At 42.0% G+C, this 24048-nt stretch overlaps 1 protein-coding gene across 2 annotated transcripts in view; it reads right to left on the bottom strand.

The window, feature by feature from the left end:
• Window positions 1-24048, bottom strand: part of LOC105560727 (autophagy-related protein 16-1) — a 462428-nt gene that overhangs the window by 21548 nt on the left and 416832 nt on the right. For both annotated transcript variants that reach the window (XM_012010085.1, XM_012010086.1), the window contains 4 exons: window positions 23820-23940; window positions 14743-14922; window positions 12725-12809; window positions 12496-12642 (listed from right to left, as the gene is read on the bottom strand). In XM_012010085.1, coding sequence (XP_011865475.1) covers window positions 12496-12642; window positions 12725-12809; window positions 14743-14922; window positions 23820-23940 — 533 coding nt within the window. The remainder of the gene's footprint in view (window positions 1-12495; window positions 12643-12724; window positions 12810-14742; window positions 14923-23819; window positions 23941-24048) is intronic.

Raw genomic sequence — 24048 nt, 5'->3', positions numbered from 1 at the left:
TGGGAAGAGTGAATGCAAATTGCAAATTCCAATAAGAGCTTCTTAAAGCACAGGCTTTGCCCTATAAAATGAAAAAAAAACTTTTCAATTCGACCAGTTTTCGCGAAGTTACGCTTATTTGAAATTCGAAAATCAAATTTTGATGTAAATTTCTTGTTGCGTTAATTTTTTTTTACCAGTGTATAGATAGGTGATAATAATAAAATAATTACGACATTTAATGTTTTATTTAAAATATTCAACATATCGGAAATGAGTGGTAAAGATTTTTAGAAGCAAAATTTGCTTCTAATTACGCGAAATATGACTTTGGATTAGTTTATGAAACTTTTCCATTGTCCATGTAAGATTGAAAACCTTGTTGGAGAACCAGAGTTAATCCCTGGTTTTCTTTGTCACGGATCCCCGGAAGCAACGGTTTCGGTACGAGGGCGCGACGTCGATTCGCGAAATTAACAAAAAAAAGAAGAGAAGATTTTATGTATATTCTTCTCCATAAATATTCTCCCATTAACACTAATAATGGAAGAATAATTTTTATTTAAATAAAACTAAAAATATACGAGATTGCATGATTTGAGAAACGATCGTCGTTAACTCCCTGCCGAAATGACCGCTATCGGAAGTAATCCGGAAGATCTGGGATTCATTCTTTCCTGCAACAGGGCCTTTAATTTTCTTTTACATTTTTTTAATCTGATAAAACTCTATTGCACATATTACGATATGTTGAATTCACTTTCCATCTTGAGTTGTTGCAAAAATTACACAAAGTATGGCTTGGCAAATATAGTCTTGCTGTATTTGTCGAGCTAATCTTTTATAACCTATCCATTTATTTTTCATATTTTCTATATTTCATTTGATATATAATATGTATTGTCAAGATGCGTATCGCATGAACAACATGCACAATTACACGCATCTTCGCGGTCGGTTTACGCGGTCGGTTTTCGCGATCGGTTTTTCAGGAAAAATTTTTAATTAATTATTAATTATTTAATATTATCCATATTATAAATTTTAATTTATCGAGGAATATGATTAAAATCACTCTAACGCGAAGTAAATTTTTTCCTATATCTACTTGAATTTCGAATTTAAAAATCAAGTTACGAAGAGATGGTCCATATTTTTAAATAAATAACGGAAGTAAAATTAAATTTGATTCGTATATACAGTAAAGTTTTTTGAATTAACATTCTCTTTTAATTAACCGCTCTCGTGGTCGGGCATTTTGCGATACGATCGGCATTCGTATATTCGAACCGTACGAAATATTTGTCGGTGACGATAACCGACTATGGAAGGAGTTTTCTTCCTTCCTGATCTCTGGTCAAAATGACCAGACTGTATGGCCAGGAGCAACGAAAGGTAGGTCCAATCTGGCCCAACGCAAGATTCAACGAGATAAGTGGTCCTTCTTGACCACAATGGTGAAATGTATAAAAATTTATTTAGATCTACTTGTATAAGTATATCTTTTTATTTGCCAAAAGTCGGGTGGGATATTTTTTTCTATATTTTCTCGCGCCTGTATGCGAGATTGAAAAGAAACTGAATTAAATCTCAATTGTGCGCGAGTTAAAACTCCCAATTGTGTCCCTAATAACCGCGTCGCGATTTTATTTTAAATAAATAGTTTTTAATTAAAAATTTGTAAGTTTGTTTGAACGGGTAGGTAAGAAAATGGACAGATAGGTCTATAAAGATGAATCGGAATACGGGTAGATACGAATTCGGGTAGGTAGGTTATAACGATTGAATTATTCAGTGGTACACTTGTAACTGTGAATCAGTGGGTATTCACTATTTTCTGTAATAATCCACTGAGTGACTTTTAGAGAGTACACATAGCTACCTGTTTTATATTGTAATATACATATTATAAAATTAATTGTGATGAAAATATAATAATGATAAACATGTCAAAAGAAAATGATTATTGTAAAGAAAAGAGGACCGCCGATCGAAATGGGCGGGGGTGGTGGAGGGCCTCATATTTTAGCAATGCACTTTCAATGTAAACACAGTACCGTGCTAATCTTTTACCGTGCTAATTATTGATATGTAACATCGGCGTTACATTAACATTTATTCTACATTCAATGTGAAACAATTGATTGTCATACAAGGTGAAATATTGCGCATGTACCCAATTTTTGGGGCAAATTGTTCATTGGTTCTTCCTGCATTCAACCGCAATGATTTGCAGTTTGAAGGTTGGGGAAAATTTCTGATTGGTCAATTCGGTAGTTTGAGCCACTTCTGTAATAATCCACTTCTGATTGGTTGACACTGCGCATCCACCAGATTGCTTCACCTTGTATCTTTACACCATGGTATTTACTGTCGGCCATGTCGCCGATGGCGGGTCGCGCGAATTCGGGATAATCGATAGCGTCCTTTTGATTCCGTCGACTTGTCAATTTATTAACGCGCGATTCAAGTCGTTGTGCGCTACCGCTCATCGATACGCCGTGAACGTAACGCGTTATATTACCGTCGTACGAACGGTACATGATGAATTGCGCACGCATTACGTGTTCAACGCATTCGCCGGGCTGCATACGCCGATGACTACCTCATCGTGGCGCCACAATTACACCGCTAACAAAGCTGCTCGATTATACCGGCCACGCGCTAATCCGAAAGGAAAATAAAGCTCGTCCCTTCACGATGATGATTGAACACGGCGGAGAATATGTTTTACATTTCGGTCTTTCATTAAATCAGTCGCGTCCAGGATGAAAAATATATCGCCGAGCTATGGCCTCGTAATAAAATTATCTATTCAAACCTACGCTCTGAATACGATGTTCCTCTCAATAGAAATGCATTTTTTTAAATACATAATATCGCGAGAGAAAACTTTTCGCCTGCGTATCTCGCGTTTAGCGCCGCGTTATATCCGATTATCATCTCGTGTTAACATTCAACGCGAGCTTATATTACATTGCAGAATCCATATAACCATATTTAGCGCTACATGCGCGATGGGATAGTCGGCGGCTTAGAGCGTTATCTAAACTGTCAATGATGCGGCAAACTCACGAGCAATACCTCAATGGCTTGTAAAGCTTTAGATAGGCGGAAATTGCGTGGAGGTCCATTTCACAAGTCTTGCCGAGTGAAGCTGTATGGCGAACGGACGATTGTTTCCTTTTCCTTTTATTACAATTTCATGTCCGCGCTACTATTATCAATGCGTCATTAGATCGATCGACGAGATCCTTTCAAGAAATTCTTCACGGTGATTTTAATATGGTGCTTGTTAGCATCGGAATATAAGTTATTTAATTTAAGGTATGTGGATTTACACTGTGTCTTGAGCTGTGTTTCAAGACCGGCGAATAATCTGCGCGCAGTTCACTGGGACTAGATTCTTGAATTCATTGATTGATTATCGCATGGTTTTTAGCCAATCGACAGCTTGCAATTTTTCTGTAAGAGCAGAATTTGCGTGTAGGTACATTTCTCTTGTGAATAAATTCAAGAATCTGGTCCCTGAGTTGGACAAAGTATCACACAGAAATGTTGTTACCAAGACTCAGCCCGACCGAAAAATAGCGTCTTCTCGAATTGTGTGTTTTTTTTTCAATGTTTTTCATAATAACATTTCGTAATATGTATCTCAGACATTATGCGACACCGACGATTTTTATAAAATACACGGAGAGAATATTCTTTTAAAATTTACCCTGAAAAACATATAACCGTGGGATTAACAACTTTGAAGAACTTTATGAGAGTTTTCTGAAAGTTTACCGTACATTTTACCAGTAAAATGTAAATTACTAGCAAAATTCCCTGCTACACAATCAGTCACTGACTGATATCAACTGTCTTCGCGCAAGAGACATCTCCCTCTGAAGCCTGACCTACCACGTGCTCGTTGCACCTGAAAACGTTTTATTTCGTAGCCGTTAAATGTAAAAAGTTGACAAATTGTGCATTATACATTGTACAATCGTACATTGTTGACAACATTTTAAACATATCGATTTGCTTGACACAAAATCGAATGTTTCTAATCGCAACGAGCATATTGCACAGCTCGAATCAGACCCAAGTACAATGCTTGATCTAGGTGGGACGGTAAAAAGGATAATTTTTTTATTTACATCCATTAAAAAAGTAATACGAATCGTCTTGATTGCTACTTGCGCGATGGCGGTAGAAATCCATACGTCAGATTTGACAGAAAGCTTTTATCAACGACTGCTCGTCGGCGGCAAAATGCTACGCGGCGGGAAAAGAAAAGGGAACGACCGCCGAACGAATGCCGGCTCGGTTGGAGGAGTCCGGGGGAGAAGAAGAGGAAGGGGGAGAAGGACGGGAATAGGTGGTGGCCGGGAGGGATGAGAGAATCGACGGGTATATCCGTACCAACCACCGACCGGCTGGCACCGGTGCGCGGGGGACGGCCGCTGGAATGGGAAAAACAGATAAAGACCTCGGCACCGGTCGGCTTCCGAAGACAAGGGACGAAGATAAATGATATAATATCGCGCCGGACCGGCCGATCATTGCCGTGGAAACGAAATCGAGTTAAGGAGAGAAAGAAAGAGAGAGAGAGAGAGAGAGCACTACGAGACAATTGATCTCTCGCGACGCCTCGCTACATCAGGCGACGATTAAACCGGGGCCCGCGTGTCCTCATCGAGGACTGGTACCTCTCGGAGCGATATAAGTATGCGCATACATACGCGGACGACAGCAGGTGAAGGTGGGAGGGATAATCTAATTCTTTTCACTTGACGTGTTTACCTCCATCCTTCCGCACCACTTACCTTCACCCGGGGACCGCGCTGAATTTTCATTACGCATCTGTTCCGCCCCGCGATGTAGAGCGTGAGAGGGAGCGAAGTAACGTTTGCGAACTTCGGGACGGGTTGCGAGGAACTCACGGAGGACGGACGCGTGAAAATTCTGCGCCGTCGCCGTCGGCGGATGCAAGGTCGCGTACGGGAATGGAGAACCGCGACGCGGAAGTCGCGGTGGAAAAGATCACGGAATGCGCGACAAGCGCGCGACACTCGCCAAGTTACGAGAATGTATACTCGAGGCACTGACGACGGACAGGATTGCCGTGGCCCGCAGTATGCAAGAACGCATGATATATATTAATCGAACCACTTTCCACGGGTGCTTCGGCCGTGCCCTTGTAACCACCGTGGCAACCTCTCGTAAAATACAGGGCGAAATCGCCGTAAACGCATGCGTGACTGATATACGGCACAGTAATCTTTACGAGATGTTGTTACTTGTCAGTTACCACCGATGGGAATAATAACCCGTACTGTTACCATACCCTGCTATGCATTTATTTATTAATAACGAGCTACACAAATCATGCGATCGCTGCTCAATTGCAGCACGTGGCGTTTACTGGCTGTGCCGACACTTCGGACAGGTGTAAGGAAAACTCCTGTAATTGAGTTGAGTCATAATTCTGAACGTGCAATCGAGCTTAGATCAATATTTAAGAAATTGAGAGACAATTCAGACGAGAGAGAGAGAGTGAGAGAATTTTATGAGCTGCTCTATAATTAATTAACAATTAATTAATATAGCCTTTCGTCGAAACAATAAATCCACATACTTTAAACCGGTAATCGATTTAATCGTCGATGCTAATCGCATCCCATTTAAATCGCTGTAAAGAATTGATCGCGGAAAACATCACCTGTAACCGATTAATCCGATAGATTAATTATTCATATTTCCTGAGTGATGTACAATACTCTTCACCTGCTCTAAAATCCAATATAGCGGTAATCGCGATAGAATGGGACGAGCCCGAGCGGCAAGTGTCTGGCGCGGCTACACACTTATCCGAAAAGTTTTTCCGAGTACGAATATAACGAGGCCGCCGATTCCGCAATGTGCCGAATATCGAAAATATGATTGGCGGAAAAGCCGCACTTTAATTTCAAAGCCCGGAGCTCACCGGTAACCCGATCCCTCCCCGTTTTCCTAATTACCTGTTCTGCTATAATCGCACGGCACTATTTATTCGCTGGAGATCGCGCAGTAAATTCCCGCCTTCCGACGTGTGTACCGGCGGATTCTGCCGGTTGATTGCAAATTAGAACACGAACGGGCGTGTAAGCTTATCGGGCAATATTGCGCATTTGAGTCTAAGTGCTCGCGGAAAGGAAGTTATGCCGAATAGCTCGTCGATTGGTGCGGAACGGGCGGCAACGGCGGTTTTGCGTGCGTTTATTGGAGTGCACAAAAACCACTGCTTTTAAGTAGCTTACGTGTGTCACGCGCAGATAACGTTACTAACCGTCAGACCGGGCGCAAAATATGGGAGGAATTTAAAGGCAGAATTAAAATATAATAAAGAAATATATTAGCGATAAACGGAGATTCGTAAAAATTCATGTAACAGCATCTTTTTCTTACGCTTATTACTACAGTATCTTCTTTTCTTTACAAAGCGCGCGACTAATCCTCACGAGCTCGTAATGTTTATCACGGATTTACCAGGCAACGGGAGATATCGTAAAAACGAACTAGCCAGCTTCCGCGACTGTTACCTTAATTCGCGCGTTTCGCATAACATTTAAATTTCATAGCTCGCTCCGCGACAGTCAGCGGCTGGTCGCGTCGCGCGAATGCACGCGCGCGCATTAACCCTTTGAGGCGTACAGTTTTCCTTTCAGCCGAGTTTTCTGAAACTTAATACTCAAGGGTTTTGCGGGGTCGTTGATTACGATTCTGGTGTCAGAATTACAAAGTTCAAATGCAGATTTTCAGACGTCATTTTGGATCCGCCATATCCACTAAATAGCTACCAAGGATATGCGTTAGATAATCAAACTAGTACACTGAAAAAAATTTCTGGTTGAATATGGCCGAACCAGATAATTCCTGTAGGATTTACCAGAATTCCTGTAGGATTTACCAGAATTTCTGTAGGATTACAGGAATTCTGGTAAATCCTACAGGAATTATCTGGTTCGGCCATATTCAACCAGAAATTTTTTTCAGTGTACCACTTGCTGCCGACGACGCGGTGCTCGCGCGTTAGACTTTCTCGTAATTAAAACTCATCCTGCAATAATACAAAAGGTGATCCAACGAATCAACCTAACATATGCTCCGTGTGGGTTCAGATTCAGAATTAGCGAGCCAAAAACCTATTGTAGACATGAAGTAGTAAAGACATTGGAGCGAAAGAAGTGTTCTTTTAATTTCGGGAGGTGTAATATATGCATATATTATAGCGTGCTTCAAAGGGTTAAATACCTACGGAATCGTGGCAGCTTCTTGCGCCTCGCAAAGCGCCGCGGCGGGGCACGGGCGGAGAAAAGAGGGTGAAAGGGCGAGGCGCTTATTAAGTTAGTCTCGGGGATTGCCGAGCGAGCGCAACGTACGAATTACACGATGCACCTTCGTGCGATGCTGCGCGCCACAACGACCGCGAACCGCCGCGACCACCGCGAAGACGAGGATGAAAACGAAGAGCAAGACGGCCGGGACGATGGTAACCGGGTGGCGCGGGAAACGTAGGCGAGGAGGACGGGGGAGGCGGGAGGCGACAACGACGAAAGATGACGATGACCGCGGACGAGCGCCCGTCTACGTCCCGGCCCAGGGTGAAAGTAATAACAGTGAGATGCACGCGTGTATACGCGAGGAGCCGCGCACACCGGCGCGCCGGTCGACGTGTACGTGACTGGTGCTTAAAGTCATTTTTCGATACGCGCGCGCGACCGGTACTTAGATGCACGCCGGACTCGAGCCGCCCGCTGGGCTTTCCCAGCCAAGAAGCCACCGCCAAAGATCCCGCGTCCTTGAAAGACTCGAGGAGGCCGAGGACGGCACGGCCGACCGCCGCGACGACAGAGAGTCGGGGGGGAGGGGGGGGGGACGATAATCGTAGAACGGATCTTGCGATCTATCTATTCTCCGCGAGACACGATCGATCGTCCGAGACGACGACGTCGCTGCGCCTCGTGTGTGGAAAGGAAACGAGGCCAGAGACGAGGCAGCACTTTCTTTCTCGTCGAGTATCCCTCACCTCCCCGTCGCCACGGGACGTAAAAACGCTCGAAATGTTTTTGTAGGGCGAGTATTTTTGCCGTGCGGTCAAATCCCGTTAAAGTTTCATTGATCCACAGGTCGATATTCAGTTTAATTTATTAGACATGACGCCCGGTGAATTTATAAAAGACATTGAAAATTTATAAGGGCGCTTTTTTTAATACAAGTGTAACGAACTGTTATTGGTCGTTTAAATATGGGAGCGTTAATTTTGCAGTATGCTGTCGCAATTATGTTCCATTAAACCAATTACGTTAGTAAACGCTCCAACATGCGCGTAATAACTAATTGTTGCCACCGCGAATATGATAGTTTGATTGGTACGACATTCGGTCGAGAATAATTCAACGTTATCGTCATTTAACAGCCGCACAGGATTCATTTCACGTCGAGAAATCGCGGCTTTCGTCGTTTCATCCCACAGCCGGCAATACTTCTTCTATTTTACAATTAGACGTAAGTCAAACGCAAACGTAGGCTGTTCCAAAATTCACTACTAGCGCTCATGATCTACAGTGCGTGTAACGTATATTATACAGGGTGAGTCTTTCCATATCCGACAAAATTTTTGAGAAGGTAGAACGGGTCGAGATGAACGGAAAAGTCCTGTACCATTTTGCAATTTTCGTAATAGTTAACGAGTAATTAATTATTAAAAATCGTTAAAAATCTTAGGCCGGCCTACCGCCCAATTCGAGCGCGTGGCGAGATGTGCGTATAGCAATATCGATCGCCAGGCGGTCACATCTTGCCACGCGCTCGAATTGGGCGGTAAGCCGGCCTAAGACAACGATTTTTAATAATTAATTACTCGTTAACTATTACGAAAATTGCAAAATGGTACAGGACTTTTCCGTTCATCTCGACCGTTCTACCTTCTCAAAAATTTTGTCGGATATGGAAAGACTCACCCTGTATATATACTATACATTTTTAGCGCTGGCAGTTAAGTTTGGAACACACACGGCGAGAATTTTCTCTTAAATCGCGTTAAAGTTTCATGGATCTACTTAATTTATCAGACATGACGCTCGATGAGTTTATAAAAAATATCGAAAATTTATAAGGGTGCTTCTTTAATACAAGTGTAAAGTTCTTTAATTAAAGTCTGCCAGTTGTGTCGATTATTAATTTCCTACATTGGTGAATTATTTACTGGCGGCAGTAAGGCTTTGTTCTTTTTCTCTTAAAATGCACCCTGAAAATCATGTAATTGTGGGACGATACGGCATTTCCAAGAGCTTTATGAGAGTTCTGTGAAATTTCACCGTAAAGTTCTTCAAAATGCCATGTTGTCTCACGATTACAAGATTTTCAAGGTAAATTTTAAGAGACAATTTTCTCTCGGTGCAAGAGCAATCATAAATATTTATTAAGCTGTTTATTTAACAGGATCGAAAGAAACATTTCAAGAAATTTACATTCTATTAATCTCGCCGGTAGGATTTCCCTGACAAGAGGAGCTGGCGTTTCAATTGTTCGACAATTTGTGAATTGTTAGGTATTGTAAAGTTAGCAAACGCTCCAACATGCGCGTAATAACTAATCGTTGCCACCGCGAATATGATAGTTTGATTGGTACGACATTCGGTCGAGAATAATTAAATGTTATCGTCATTTAACATCCGCACAGGATTCGTCATTTCACGTCGAAAAGTCGCAATTTCCGTCGCTTCAACCTAGCAATGTGTTTTTTTCGTTTTAGATTAACGTAAATCGAACGCAAACGTAATCGTAAATCGCGCATATTTATATGACAGGATCGAAAGAAACATTTCAAGAAGTTTATATTCTATTAATCTCGCCGGTAGGATTTCCCTGACAAGAGGAGCTGGTATTTCAATTGTTCGTCAATTTATGAGTTGTTAGGTATTGCGAAGTTATTGTTACGAGGGATACCCGGAAATTGTTAACCGGGCTCGCTATTGATTTACAGGTAATATCATGTTTAACCGTCCCTGCGGCCGTAATAGCATAATTGACGTTTTTAGTGTTTAAAACACATCGATTTTCTGCACCTCGGTAGTAGGAGGCGATCCTTACGCCGCATTCCCCGTGAGATACCGCCGATTAACGCGTCCATCAACGTGGCTCACGTGTAGGTGAAAGGGCGCTGAAAGCACGCGGACGAGATACGTTGTTCCCTGTATACGCCACTTTCGTTTCTCCCTGCAACGGTGCGACGAGCGGCAATTCTTTCTTCTTCCGCGGAATCAGCTTTCCGCGTTTTCGCTTTCCGTATTCTTGGTGAAAAGAGCCCTTGATCACTCGGGGACGACACAGTCAATGACGAGAATCAACGCAGACGCCGGCGGGAGCCCGGGCTCCGGAGCGTCCCAGGAAGTCCCCGTATATAAATTCGCGATATCGCCAAGTCATCCGGCGGCGCATAGATTCGGACGGTTATGTGTATGTACAGCGTAAAAGTTGGAGTAAAAATCGGGTCACGACGAAATATTTTCTTAGATCCTCTTCTGTGTGCGAGCGCGCGCGCGCGTGTATGTGTGTGTGGTCCCTTCTCTCTGTGAATCTTTTTCTTTACGCATGTGTGTGTGTATACACGTATGCGCGTGCGTACGAACGTGTGCATGTAAACGCGCTGCGTGTGACGGACCAAAGTGCTTCAGAAACTTCTCGTGTCAGGTGGGTGTGCAGAGCACTCGAAGGCGCCTCCAAAAATTACGGGCGCTTTAGTGCCCCAGCGAGCCGCGAATTTAAACGAGAAATTCACGTCCGTCAAATGGGTCAAAGCGTATCGCGATAAAAAAAGAAGGAGCGGAGAGAGATAAATTATAACAGCGGTACGCCGCGCGTCGAAGTAGAAAGGCAATAGTCCGCGTTATCGATTTCGTGACCGCGGATATGAAGTCGCGCGTTGACGAGATCGAGAGATGTTGCAAACGCAGCACCGGAAAGTTAATCCTCGGGCCGTAGCGCTGGGCAATGGGAATTAATAGAGCAACTGGAACCGTCAGTTTTACACGTTCCGATATCCTCGGATTATGCGACCGACGCACGTAGAGAATTTTCTCTTAAATCCTTTCCATGAAAATCACGCGATCGTGGGACAACATGGCATTTTGAAGAACTTTGTGAGAGTTTTCTGAAATTTTGCCACACATTCACGTATAATTACTAGTAAAATGTATGGTAAAATCAGAAAACTGTCATAAAGTTCTTGAAAATGCCACGATTATATTGCGCGACATTGACGCCGACGAATTTTAGAAAATACACGGGGGGAGGGAGAGAATTTTCCTTTATAATTTACCAAGAAAGTCATGTGATCGTGGGAGAACATGACAGAAGAATTTTATGAGAGTTTACTAGTTTACTATACATTTCAATAATAAAATTTATTAGTAAAATGTTGTATACTAAATATAATTACTAGTGAAATGTATGTGGTAAAATTTCAGGAAACTCTTATAAAGCTCTTCAAAGTATCCTGTTGTCCGACGATTGTATAATTTTCAGGATAACGTTTAAGAGAAAATTCTCTTCGTGTTAATATAACCTTATTGATTTTAATATAATAACTTAAAATAACAGGTACGTTAGATTATAAAATAGGACAAAACTGCAATAAAAAAGTTATATGAAGATAAGACGGCAAGCTTTATAAAGGATCGGCGCGACAAGCTGCCTTCAATATCTCGGATTAACCCTAGATCAATATTTGATAAAATATCGGAAACACAATTTCTCGTTTTAATATGTCTTTCACCATTGGCAAACATAGACGATTAAAGTCATATAAAATTTATCAGTTCTTTTTTCGAACGCTCGTTTTATAATGGCACAAGCTTTAATATCGGTATTGCACATTCCAATCGATGTGAAAGGAAAGGATTGCGATTTTTTGTCTACGAGGTAGAAACCTAAATGTCCGATCAAGAATATATACGTAATGTGAGAACGGATAAAGCTGCACCAGAGGACACGTTTCGCAGTTCAGATATTATAATGAATCGTGTACAGACGAGTTCAATTAACGAAACAGAATTACTTCATGATTTCCTTTCAAACCTCTACAATCGTTTATACACGGAGTTTTCTTTCAAAATTTACCCTGAAAATCATGTAATTGTGGGAGAACGTGGCACTTAAAGAAACTGTATGAGAGTTTTTTTAAACTTTACCGTACATTCTACCAGCAAAATGTGTACTAATTGTAAGTATAATTGCTAGTAAAATGTCTGGCAACATTTAAAACAAAACTCATAAAATCCTATCCTACGATTACACGATTTTCAGGATCAATTTTAAGAGAAAATTCTCTCCGTGTATCTTTCAAAATCTGCAACGATATACTAATCGCGTTACTAAAGCAATAACGCACAATCATTATATTTTAATTTGTTATTTTCATGCAAATCAAATTTCTTTGTAAAAGGCGATTTTTTTTGATTTTTTTTGTAATAATTTGTGACTTACGTGTGCCCCTTTAATATTGTCTCGATCATGTTCGTCGCTATAGACCAAATGAAAACGGAACCGTCCGCAGAACCAACCGCTATATACTGGCCGTCAGGACTGAAAACGGCTCTCGTCCAATCGAATCCCACTTTGAAACCATCAGCGCTGTAAGGTAAAATAAAAAATGCGACGATTTACTACCTTTAGTATTCTACTTACGCACATATGAAATAAATGTACGACCTACCTGAACGATCCGACAATCTTCTTCATTCGTAAATCAATCAGTTTTACCGTGTCATCCCTCACGCAACTCAAAAGGTAATTTGCGTCTGAAATCGAATAGATTCCTTTATAATTCGCAATCGTGTGCAAGATTGAATAATATTTAAACTGTTGGCGCGAATGTTTGCGCTGCTGCAACGTCAACCGTACAAATATCTCGTTATGTATCGTACACGTGAACCATCGGTAAAAACGCGTCTGCGGAATGTACGTGCGAGTGACGCGATAATTCTAAACGTTCAAAGATCTAATTACGGCGCAATAAACTTGTACGAGCAGCGACTCGCGCGCCGAGACGATTCCTTTGTAATTTCCCCCCTGTATCATATCGACCTGACGTGGAATGACGCAGGATTATTTTGGATCGTTTCAGCTCCCTTTTAAATGAATATATAACGGCGAATGGTAAAAAACGTATTAGAGAGATGCGATATACCTGCTTAACTGCGAAAGTTAAAAATCGGACCAATATCGCTCCACTTGAATTCATTTCGCGTTCTGGCAATATCGGAATTAATGAAATGCGATAGAACAATATATCTGAATGAAGTACTCTTGTATGAACGTGGCGCACTTGCAGCCGATACAAGTGCTTTGAGAATACTGCAGAATCGCGCGAGCCAATTCATTCACGTCATTAGGACGTTGCGATAAAAAGCGAAAACGAAATAACATTATTTGCGTAGCACGAATAAAATCCATAAATGAAATGCGCCGTGCAGTTGCCGTGAAATACCAATTAATATCTTTCCCCGCCGTATTAATTATCCGACGGATAGATACGCGTTACGTGCGCCATATAAAATTTATAATATTTCCGCTGTCGCATTTAACCGTGTAATTAAAATAACTGGTGCATCATTTTGCATCTCTTCGGATACTTAAGATATTCAGTTCAATCTGGATTCTGCTCAATTATCAAGCGAAGAAATACGGTGTTGCGTCGATAGTTAAGTTTACATCATACGTGCAGTACCGGCCAAAATTATGTCATATTTTTTACGATTGTTTGAGCATAACTAGTTTTAAAGTGCACAAATGAAAACTTTGAAAATCATGGTGTGTTTTGTCACATTTCATTATCCTTCGTGTATACAAGATGTACCTGTTATCAGGTGTCTACAGTAAAATTTTAACCACATTCGTTGCACTTTGGCGAAAGGTATGCTCAGTAAACCTAAAGGTGATATAATTTTGTCCGGTGCTGTATAATGTAGTTGCAAAATAATTACAATTAGATAAACTAGATGAACTCTAGAAGAAGAAGAACTAGATGAAACCAGGAAGCTTTCGGTACCTAAATTTTTACAGCTGCAGTTTGCTTAATATTAATCACTAAGATTAAACCACAGAAATCTATATTTAATATTAACACAAAGCCAAAATCCATATTTTTACAATTGTGTTTGGCGTATTTTTCTTTCCATTCATCTGGACATGAATAATATCACGCAGTATTGAAAATTGTTAGTAATTTAGTTCTTTGTTGAAAATATGAAACATGTTTTTACACAATAAATAATACAAACAAAGTGTAATGCAGATGCTAACTTTTATGGCAATATCGGCGATATTTTTGTTAAATTGAAAATTTTATATAAACCATTAACGTTGCCATGATAATAACCCCCCCCCCCCTCCCGTTGTTATTCCATTTGACATACCTTAATCGATATTGTAAAATGTATGAGCAAATTGTATGCAGTTGCGGAATCAAAATCCCAATCTGATACTAGACGTATAATTATTATTGTAACAATATCAAACGTAATCATTGGATTACGATTCATATTAAACATATTTACGGAATAATATGCTGCATTACCCCGAATTTCGACGATACAGCAAACGACGATACACAATAAAAAAAAAACGTTCTCGCAATACACAATTAAAAAATTTTGTAATTGTTGGTTTTTTAGCACGCGTTCAATATTTAAAAAATACTTCAATCGACCAGAATAAATTAACTTTACTTACCGCGAGATAAATCTAGAGACGTCACTTTTCCTTCCAGTAGAATGTCATTTGAGCTGGATTCGGCTCTGGTATCCCAAAACCTGATCCTTTGATCAAAATGACCGCTGATTATCGTAGAGCCAGCTCCGTCGGAAGTTACGAGATCATTGCAACTCGAACCAGCAAATTTCGTTTCTATACCTGCAACATAAAGTTTCTTACCCTTAAAAGATACAATCAGATTGCAATTTCATTGTCTGAATACTTTATGTATTTAATTAGAAAATTAGAGAATTGGAAAAATGTGTGTCGTGGTTCTACACTCAAAAAAATGATGTTGCAACTGCAGCAACAATTTTCTAGGTACGAAAAAATAACTGAGATACGTAAACGAATAGCCAATACTGCGAAATCGCATATGTTTTGCATTTAATCAATTTAAATAACAGAAGCAGAATTTCTATCTCAATTGTTTGCGAGAGCTGGGAAGAAAATCTTTCTTTGACACCCATCCATTATAACATTTGATTGTGGCACATAAACAGATACATTTCTTACAAGGATTGTTCTAGCTATGATACCGAAATTCATTTTTATCCAATGTAAATGATGAATATTTCAGCCGACGGCACACGATACTATTTTTCTTACTGGATTTCTTACGGGAGCCAATCAGGATTTAGCCTTAAGTCACCTGATCGAAAACTCTACATCCTGATTGCCTCTCGTAAGCAATCCAGTAGGAAAAATAGTATCGTATATCGTTGGCTTTAGTCATGAAATTTTCCAGAAGGTATTAGAATGTTGTTGCTATAAATTTTGTAAGCCACCAACAATTTTCTGACACACGCACAAAATAGCGACAAATTTTTATGACGACATCTAGAAATCTGCTTGCGTTAGTAAGATTTTTTTTAATGTAAAAAAATTATATCCTTTCTCTCGTTGAAAATTGTCGATAAATTCATGTATAAATGGATGACAAATACATGCAAGAAGAATTAATTATGCAGAGCTCTTTTGAAATATCTTCAATAATATTGGAAGATAATTAATATAATATGAATGCTTTAATAAATTCTTTATTACGTGATCTACATATAGTTAAGGATAAATTTATTGTACACGTATCATGAATTGCGATGAAATCGCAATTTAAAAATTACGATAAAATTTTTAATGCTAGATAGAATCTTTCGATTCGCGAGCCTTCGGACGTGAAATTCGCCTTTCGAGGATAAATTATACGCATTTTAATTCGATTATACTGCTTTCTGCATTTAATTTGAGAATTCCACGAGAGTAATAGAATTACGTCCTCGCGAATTGTGCATATACGTGCCGACTTTAAACGGAGCGAGTTTAACAGTGATTGTATCGAATGTGAATCACGGCTGGTTTCCCCTTTCAAACTGTAGCTGCACCTAGTAGCAGCTTTCATCGATCTCCACGCTGAAATAAGCAGGATTTCAAACTTAATTTACGTCGGGAAATGACATTCGCGTCGCCACGTTTCCGCGAAGCTCTTGGAAATCGCTAGCGCGTCGCGGAAATGCCCGGCATCAAGACTGGAAACAGGATAAATTACGAGTTTTCCGCTCTTACGGCCTCTCCCTCTCGCGCCCTTCCACTTTACCTTTCCTTAACCTCGGCCTTTGTACGATTACGAATCCGCACGCCAGTTTCCATCCTACTTTCTCGCGGCCCTACGTTAAATCAAACGTGATTTATCGTCCGATCGATTAGTCTGTCGAAGTTTCTACAGCGGGATCTCGGCCAGCGAATGATGTCCACCATTTCTATCCGAAAATGGTATTACGAACTCCAATTACTTCGACAGTGTACCGTGCCAACGAAAGGAAGCTCCTTCCTACGCAAGCAAGCTTCGCTTCAAACGCGTGTATTCAATTACAATTCGCGCCGCGGAGTTTGTCTCTCAATCGTATCGCGGAAATTCTAAGCCAATAAAAACTAGAATTACGTTTCAATTTTCTTCTTCCACCGAAACATCAAACGCTGCTTTCTTTTAACAATTCCACGGGAAACTTGCCGTGGCAATTCATTTTCCAATATATATTTTTCCCCAAAACTGCGCGTAATTTTGGTATATATTGCAATAATAACAAACAGCTGTTGCAGAAAATAATGATTTCTTTCAAAAGAATACGAAATTGAATATGCGATAATAAATACATCTACACTTCCAAACCAAATCAACAATAACAATAACAATAACAATAATAATAAATTAATTTGCGCAAGATAATTGAAAAACAACTTTTTTTTCTGTTACTTCGTCAAACACTCTCGATACGTTGCGGCACCGTCGCGCTCAGACGTGTGTCTGTATCGTGCGCACACTTAATCCTCACGGTTCGATATGCAAGTTTCGCAGAAAGCGAACTTTACAAGGCTCAAACGCGACGAGCAGGGCACCGCTCTGAAAGTAATAAAATTTCTTTTCAAGTGCGCCCGTGCATAAAGAGAAATTTGTCGACAATTCCTATCTCACCTGAACCGCCGCGCGGTTCGCGGTCTTATCTCGCGACAAGTAACCGTACCACAATGCATTCGCAACGCGCCGCCTATCACGATTCAGTAAAATACTGCGTAGACGCGTACGGCTAATAAACGTCGACGTAAAAATCATTAGCAGACAAAACATATCCGCGCTGCCGCGCGGCGAGCCGCACAAAGGGACTGCCACTGTGCCGCACTCGGAATAATGCGCGAATGTTTCCATTTGATGACTAGATCTGAGTCGTAATGATGATGACGGTGAGACAAGAGTGACTTAATCATCGCGTCTATACGCGTCCCTGCGATCACAAGGATGATGTTAATTTCTGGTATCTAGTTAGACAATCTTTCTTTATCTTCAGGCACAGATTTTCCTGCAAAAAGCGCATTTCTCCGGGGAGATATATCAACAAGAAGAATCTCCTCTGCACAATACCGTTTCCTTGAACATTTTAATAGCGTTTATGACCACGGGCCTCGCTTAATGCGAGCAAGAAAGACAAAAGCCGCGACTAGGTACACTTTTGGTTAAATATGATTGATTGTGTGGAATATGTCATGATTTTGCGAAAGGAACATTTTATTTTTCCACCTCAATTTCTGGTAATTGCGGTCACGAGACGGCGATAATTCTAGTATACGTTAATTCGCGTATGTCGCACAAATTATTCTCACGTCCCTCAACTACAAAATAGTTCTTTATGTACTGGTTCTTAAGTCCAATGTATTATTTAGATAAGTGCATTATATATATATGCTATTAACGTGCGTCTATCTTCGAACGAGGCATAAAGGATTACCGGCTTTTCGTGTAAGTCTTCTTCAACCGTCAGCCACGATAAGAGCTTTCGGGATGTTAATTTGCCCTCTCTCATGCTTTTCGCATTAATATGTATTCCACCTTTACTTTAGACATGTGTTATTCAAATATTATTGCATTAGATCTACCGAGCCATCTTTCATTTACGGATTCTTACGCGTAAGAATTAGATTGAGCTGTTCTTAGTGAAAATTTAACGGAACGCCATCTTTTTCCGTAATTTTTGGCAATTCAATTTTTATTTTAACAATATCGCGTATATCGATCAAAATATAAACCAGAGATCAATTCCTTTTATGCATTTACCTAATGATTGGCGTAGCAACTCTCAAGTCGCTCAGCCAATTTTTATATCTTTGCACATTCTTGCATGTTGCAAAATTAAAAATAAAAAGGAATAAAATTCCAAAATGCAGTCTTTCCAGTAATTTTTGGCAATTAAATTCTTAATTGAACAATATCGCGTATATCAATCAAAATATAAAACAGAGATCATTTCCTTTTATGCATTTACCTATAAATCAGCGTAGCAACTCTCTAAGCCGTTCTATTAATTTTTATATCTTTGCACATTTTTGCAAAGTTAAAAATGAAAATGAATGAAATTCCAAAATATAGTCTCTCGCGCATTCATTATGAAAAAAAAAGATTGATTTTCCAGGTAGCGAAATACTCGCAAGCGGCGCGCACGGCTCAAGTACAATGGCGGCGATTAATTTCTCGGGACGTTAGAGAGCATTTGGCACGTCTTTTCAGTCAATGGCAAACGCATGACACGGGGGGGGGGGGTGTTATTTCGCCGGTGCGGCGCGGAATTCGTCTGTCTGCGGCACGATTGTGTCCAGAAGAGTCGCTCGGGGGCGTCCACGAAATTGCGCGGCGACGTGGCGAGGTAGATAATAGCGCGATAGAAAACAGCTGATCCACTTTAAACGTCCTTTTTGTCTTAAAGCGTCCGCGGTAAACAATAATTCACGCTTAAACGCCCTTTCAGCGCCGCTCTCCCATTGTGCGCGCCTCGCGTTCGGAGATTTATTTGTGCGAAACTTTTGTACAAGCACCGCCGGTCTTCCTTGATAGCGCGGTTTTCGCTATTTTGCCGTAGGACCACGGCGCAACAACAAAAGGCCGCCGCAAGGCTAAAACGGATGCCCCCCCCCCCCCCGCTCCCCGCGAGTACCTGTGTGTATCCACGCAGGTATCCGTGCGCGCCTCGACGCGCGCACAATTAACTTGGACTCGACTACCGAATGACCCGACGAGACGACAGCTATAAATTACGGGGGACGATGTTAAGCCACAGGTTAATTACACCGCACGCGCTCCCCGTTGTTATCTGCATCGCATACAGAGAATAAGACGGATTCTTCGCTCCGCGCGCGCGCTGCACTCGCCGGCAAAAAAGTTTCGTATTTATGTAACAAGTTTGATGGCCGGCTCGGCAAACTCAGCCGGGACGGGCGATTTGCGATGGCGGCTCGCGGCTTCTTACATTAATTATCGCCCGCTAGAACTCCGGTGCTGTATCACTTTAGGCGACTTGATTTAAGGAGATACACTTTTCGAAATTACGCTTTTCAACTTTCATAAGGGCTTGCATATCGCAAAGTAATGCAGTTCTCTCGTTGTGCCCGCCGTGTAGGAAACTTTGCACTTTGCGCTTTCAGTATTAACTTGAACATAAAACTATTAACTTATATAGAAGAATATCATTCTCAAACACGTTTGTCAGAATCGCTTCGAACAGTAAAGTCCTTAACTCCGTTAATAATATTGTACTCGTAATTATTGATGTCACGCGCTATTTGTTTTATTTTTATGCAGTATCTAATGAGGGGTGTTATGGCTAAAATGAAGTGCACTAAACAAACGTACAAGTACACGCGGATTAACGGGTCGTTTTTGTTGTTTTTATAAACGATGTTTCGTTCTATTGGCAATAATATCCGACAGTTTATTCTCTCTGCGATAGCTGCACGCACTTATCTATCATTTAATTTGCGCGAATGCAGTTTTTGTTTGGAGTATTTCAATGGTATGAAATAAAAGCAAATCAACGGCTGTTGAAATTTGTTTTATCAGATGCACTGGTTGTCCTACAGATCATTGCTATCCATAAAATACGTAGCGACTGATTGGTGATTTATTAAAAAGAAAAGGGTCATTTGAGGGGATGCTGGAGCGACCGTGCACTTTGTGCACCTTTTGCCCCTAGGACTGTCAATTCGTGAAAACATTTGTGTAATATACAAATTGTGTGAACAGACCGACAGTGTCCCACTATTCGAGCTAAACCAGAGAATGGCTTGATATCATTGAAATTAAATTTACAAGACTAACAAGAAATCTATTCGCTCGAATAAGTTATAGGTTACATAACCTATAATTTATTTAAGTCCAGACGGTGGGACACTTTCGACCAGTACGCGCAAGCCTCATAATTTGTGCATTACACAAATGTTTTCACGATCGACAGTTCTAAGTGCAAAAGGTGCAGAATCACTCCGGCACCCCCTTAAAAAAGTAAAAATATTTTTCAGTTTCGAACTTTAGTAAGAACGAACGTAATATTATATCCACGTTGCGCGTCTCGATATCCGTTTGCCGACAAAGTTGAAGCAAACTACATGTCTATTACGTACCCCGTAGATAACGGAGACGGCACGGGTAATTTTATTTTCACCCGTTAATTACGCGTCAGGACCTAACGAGAGGATAATAATAATCCTCCGGCGAGACGCGGTGTGACGCGATTTATTGAAATTCGGTGAATCCGCTCGTGCACGCTGGTTAATGACGCAAATTGTTATTCCGCGCGGCGAGCGGGCGGTAACTAAAGGTCGAGTTTAAGGCGATTCTGGACTTTGCAAATTAATACTGCCTCTGCAGCGCGCCATCGTATTAAGCGCAGTCTCTGCAGCCTTGTATCCTTTGTCAATACGATTCCTCGGCTACCGGCCGCACACACACCGCAGGATTCCGCAACGCTGTTGACCGTAGTGTAAATCGATATCTCGGGCCGTTCTTCAGATAGAGCGCGCCGTTTCACGAGATTAGTCCGGCGCCGGGGTCGAATGTAAATCCCGAATACATTTGCGGGAAATGAGATCCGCCGCGGTGCGCTATCTGCGCGCGTCCGGCCGCCCGCGCGTGCGGCCTGGCTCAATTTATTTTTCGCGCCACTTAAAGCCTCCACATTTCGCACCGAGGGGGACGCGAGTCCGATCTGCGCGGCTCTACCTCGAGAATAGCCACTTTCATCCGGCTGTAAATTATCACTTTCGCCCCCGTCTTCGGAGAGAGCGTCGCCGCTTATCGGGCGCCGAGGCGAGCACCGTCGCCGAAAGCGGTGAAAGATTCCTCCATTTTACGGACGAACGGGCTGCGATTCGATACGTCGAGGCGGAGGGCAAATGGCCGGACAAGCGCCGCCGCTTTTCTCCGACAATTAGCGCGATAAATCCCCCGGACGGGAGAGAGAGGTGCCGCGAGTCTTGGTCACGATGTCCGCGCATTCCGCGCGGAAACGGCTTTCTGGGAAGGAGAAATTACACTCGCCCTTGAATGCGCGGAATTATCGCGTTACTATTCCGGCCGCGCTGGCGATTTTCAATGACTCGGAAGCCGCGCCATCAGACCCTCACGCGGATACAGGTACAGCCCTCGTCCAACACCTGCCAGTCGAAGGTCACGATAATGCTCTCGCGAGAAGAGGCCCCCCCGACCATCGCATCCGGCATTCGCGATTATTCACGCCCGACTGTGGGAGTCGTCGCGTGAAATTAGATCGCGACGCGTGAACTTCCTAGGACAAAAGGGCCGCTAATGGCGACCGTGCGCATTCGAACCGAAAACTCCTAGACGTGAATGCGCGTGCTGAAGGGTATAGTTCCCGTGTCATCTGTATTCAAGCAGATCCCATACAAATGAAGAAGAGCGAGGCTCTTCGGACAATCGGTGTAACGCGCGAGAGAGATCAATATTGATGAATCGCGGAAATTTCACTACTTGTTTTTGCATCGATATTTTTTCCACCTGCAATTTATGCCGCCCGCATTGTCACCCGTGTTTTTCAAATTACAAATGACGGCGATGAAGCGTAGCCAATTAAGATAGTTGGATAAAAAATGATGAAGTTACAGATTTTCTTTAAACTTATAACAAAATTAATTTAGATGTTATCGGTTTTCTAAAATTCTAAGGGAAGCAATAGTGTTTAAAAATCTGTTCCTGAATTTAATATAAAAGAATTCATCGTCTATTGAACTTTATTGCTCAAGTCTCAAGTTGGGAAAGAACTACCTTAATGTCCGAGACAGTTAATGCTTTCGACGCTTTCGAAACGTCTGCTCTTCTATCCTGTTTTAAAGAGCAAATTAGTGGTAACGTTAGGCACGAGATAAGAATGAATAACACTCTTTAGAAACTGATTAATGCCGTAACGAAGAAATCCGAGTATAACAAAACCGTCCCTTACACCTCGTCCTGAACAAACTCGTGTCCTAGTTTAAGAGTTAATTAAAATGGCACTCTTTCCCCGCGAGTAATGGATTTGCGATTAATCTCGCCTTTCTTTCGCGACAGATCATTTATTAGATTACATAAATCTATCTTTATTATCGTGTCAATTCGCGCGCGCGCGCGCGCGCTGCTTCCATTTTGAGGCCATTCGGGTAAAGAATCATTAAAGTCACTCGCCCCACATTTTATCTCCGATCGTGTTTACTCAATCATCGCAAGTTTCCTCCCGAAATCCGTCCCATTATCCGAGGGAATATTAAGGTCCATTGAGAAAGCACGTCAATACCGCGAGATAAAGACTTTTTCTATGCCCAGGGGGAGCGTTTAGGGGGTGAAACAGGTGAGAGGGGAAATCTGTTCCGCCGCGGAAGGATCTTATCGATTTAATTAACGCGTCTACGACGATCCGGCCGCGGCGGACCGTCCGTTGGACGAGGGAGGGGGCAGTTTTTATCCCATCTTCGCCATTACGGCGCGCCGCTGATGCCGGCGCGCCTCGTACGAACCAGGCCGGGCATTATGGGCGTCATATTTTCCGCGGCGGTCCATTGTGCAGCCGCCGTACGACGTGCAACGGAATATGCATATGAATGACCATGCAGATTCGCCGTTTGTTTTATTATCTCGGCGCGCTCGTAAGTGTATCTGCATTATGCAACGACTAATAGGGGTAATGGGCAACGTGATTACCGCACCGGGGCACCGTGCATTACTTTCGGCTCACACTCGCCGCGTAATTCTCTTACGAGACGGAACGAATGCGCTAACATTATGCAAGCCCCGATATGTCGAGGCAATCGCCGCTTAAAATTTTCCTTCTTTCCCGCCTTCGAGGTATTTATATCGTCGTCGGGGGGTCCGGCGGCATTTCGGGATTACCAAGCGGACGAGAGACCTCGATTGTCGGTAAATATACGCAGATGAGATTCAGAATTGTTTTGCATAAACTGGTTTAATTAAAGTACTTTAAACCGTTCCGCGCGCGGAAATTCGGCATCTTTACATTCGCGATTCCTCGATCCTCTTCCCCCCCCCCCCCCCGGCTCCCTTTTCCGAGGAGAAAGTGCTCGCCACCTGGAATGTCTTGCGCGCGAGAGACACTCGCTAATCTTGCGATTTTAATAACTTAATGGATTAACGCCTCGTAATCGCGATTACGTCCCTTATTAATGAATGTCGCGGGGGAAAGCGCCCGCTTTTCGTTTCCCTCCTAATCGATAAGAGAACGCTCACTTACATGCTTTGCTGCGCAGATCCCAGATTTTTAAAGTCCGATCATAACTTCCCGTAACTACTTTCGACGGCTCGCCAAGAAACTTTGCCGCCATCACCTTTGCGCAGTGGCCCGTGAGTGTGTGCTGAAACAAAAATATAAAGATTTATTTGTGTGAATCGCTATCTCGAATACAGCCTAGGTGAAATACGGGCACGCATATATGTAGCGACGTGTAGATAAAGTCGAAAGG

This window comes from Vollenhovia emeryi, unplaced genomic scaffold (assembly GCF_000949405.1).
Source record: "Vollenhovia emeryi isolate VEMERY1.0 unplaced genomic scaffold, V.emery_V1.0 DF939223.1, whole genome shotgun sequence".
Taxonomy (NCBI): domain Eukaryota; kingdom Metazoa; phylum Arthropoda; class Insecta; order Hymenoptera; family Formicidae; genus Vollenhovia; species Vollenhovia emeryi.
Note: the sequence above shows the minus strand (reverse complement) of the source record. Positions and strands in the feature narration are given on the sequence as shown.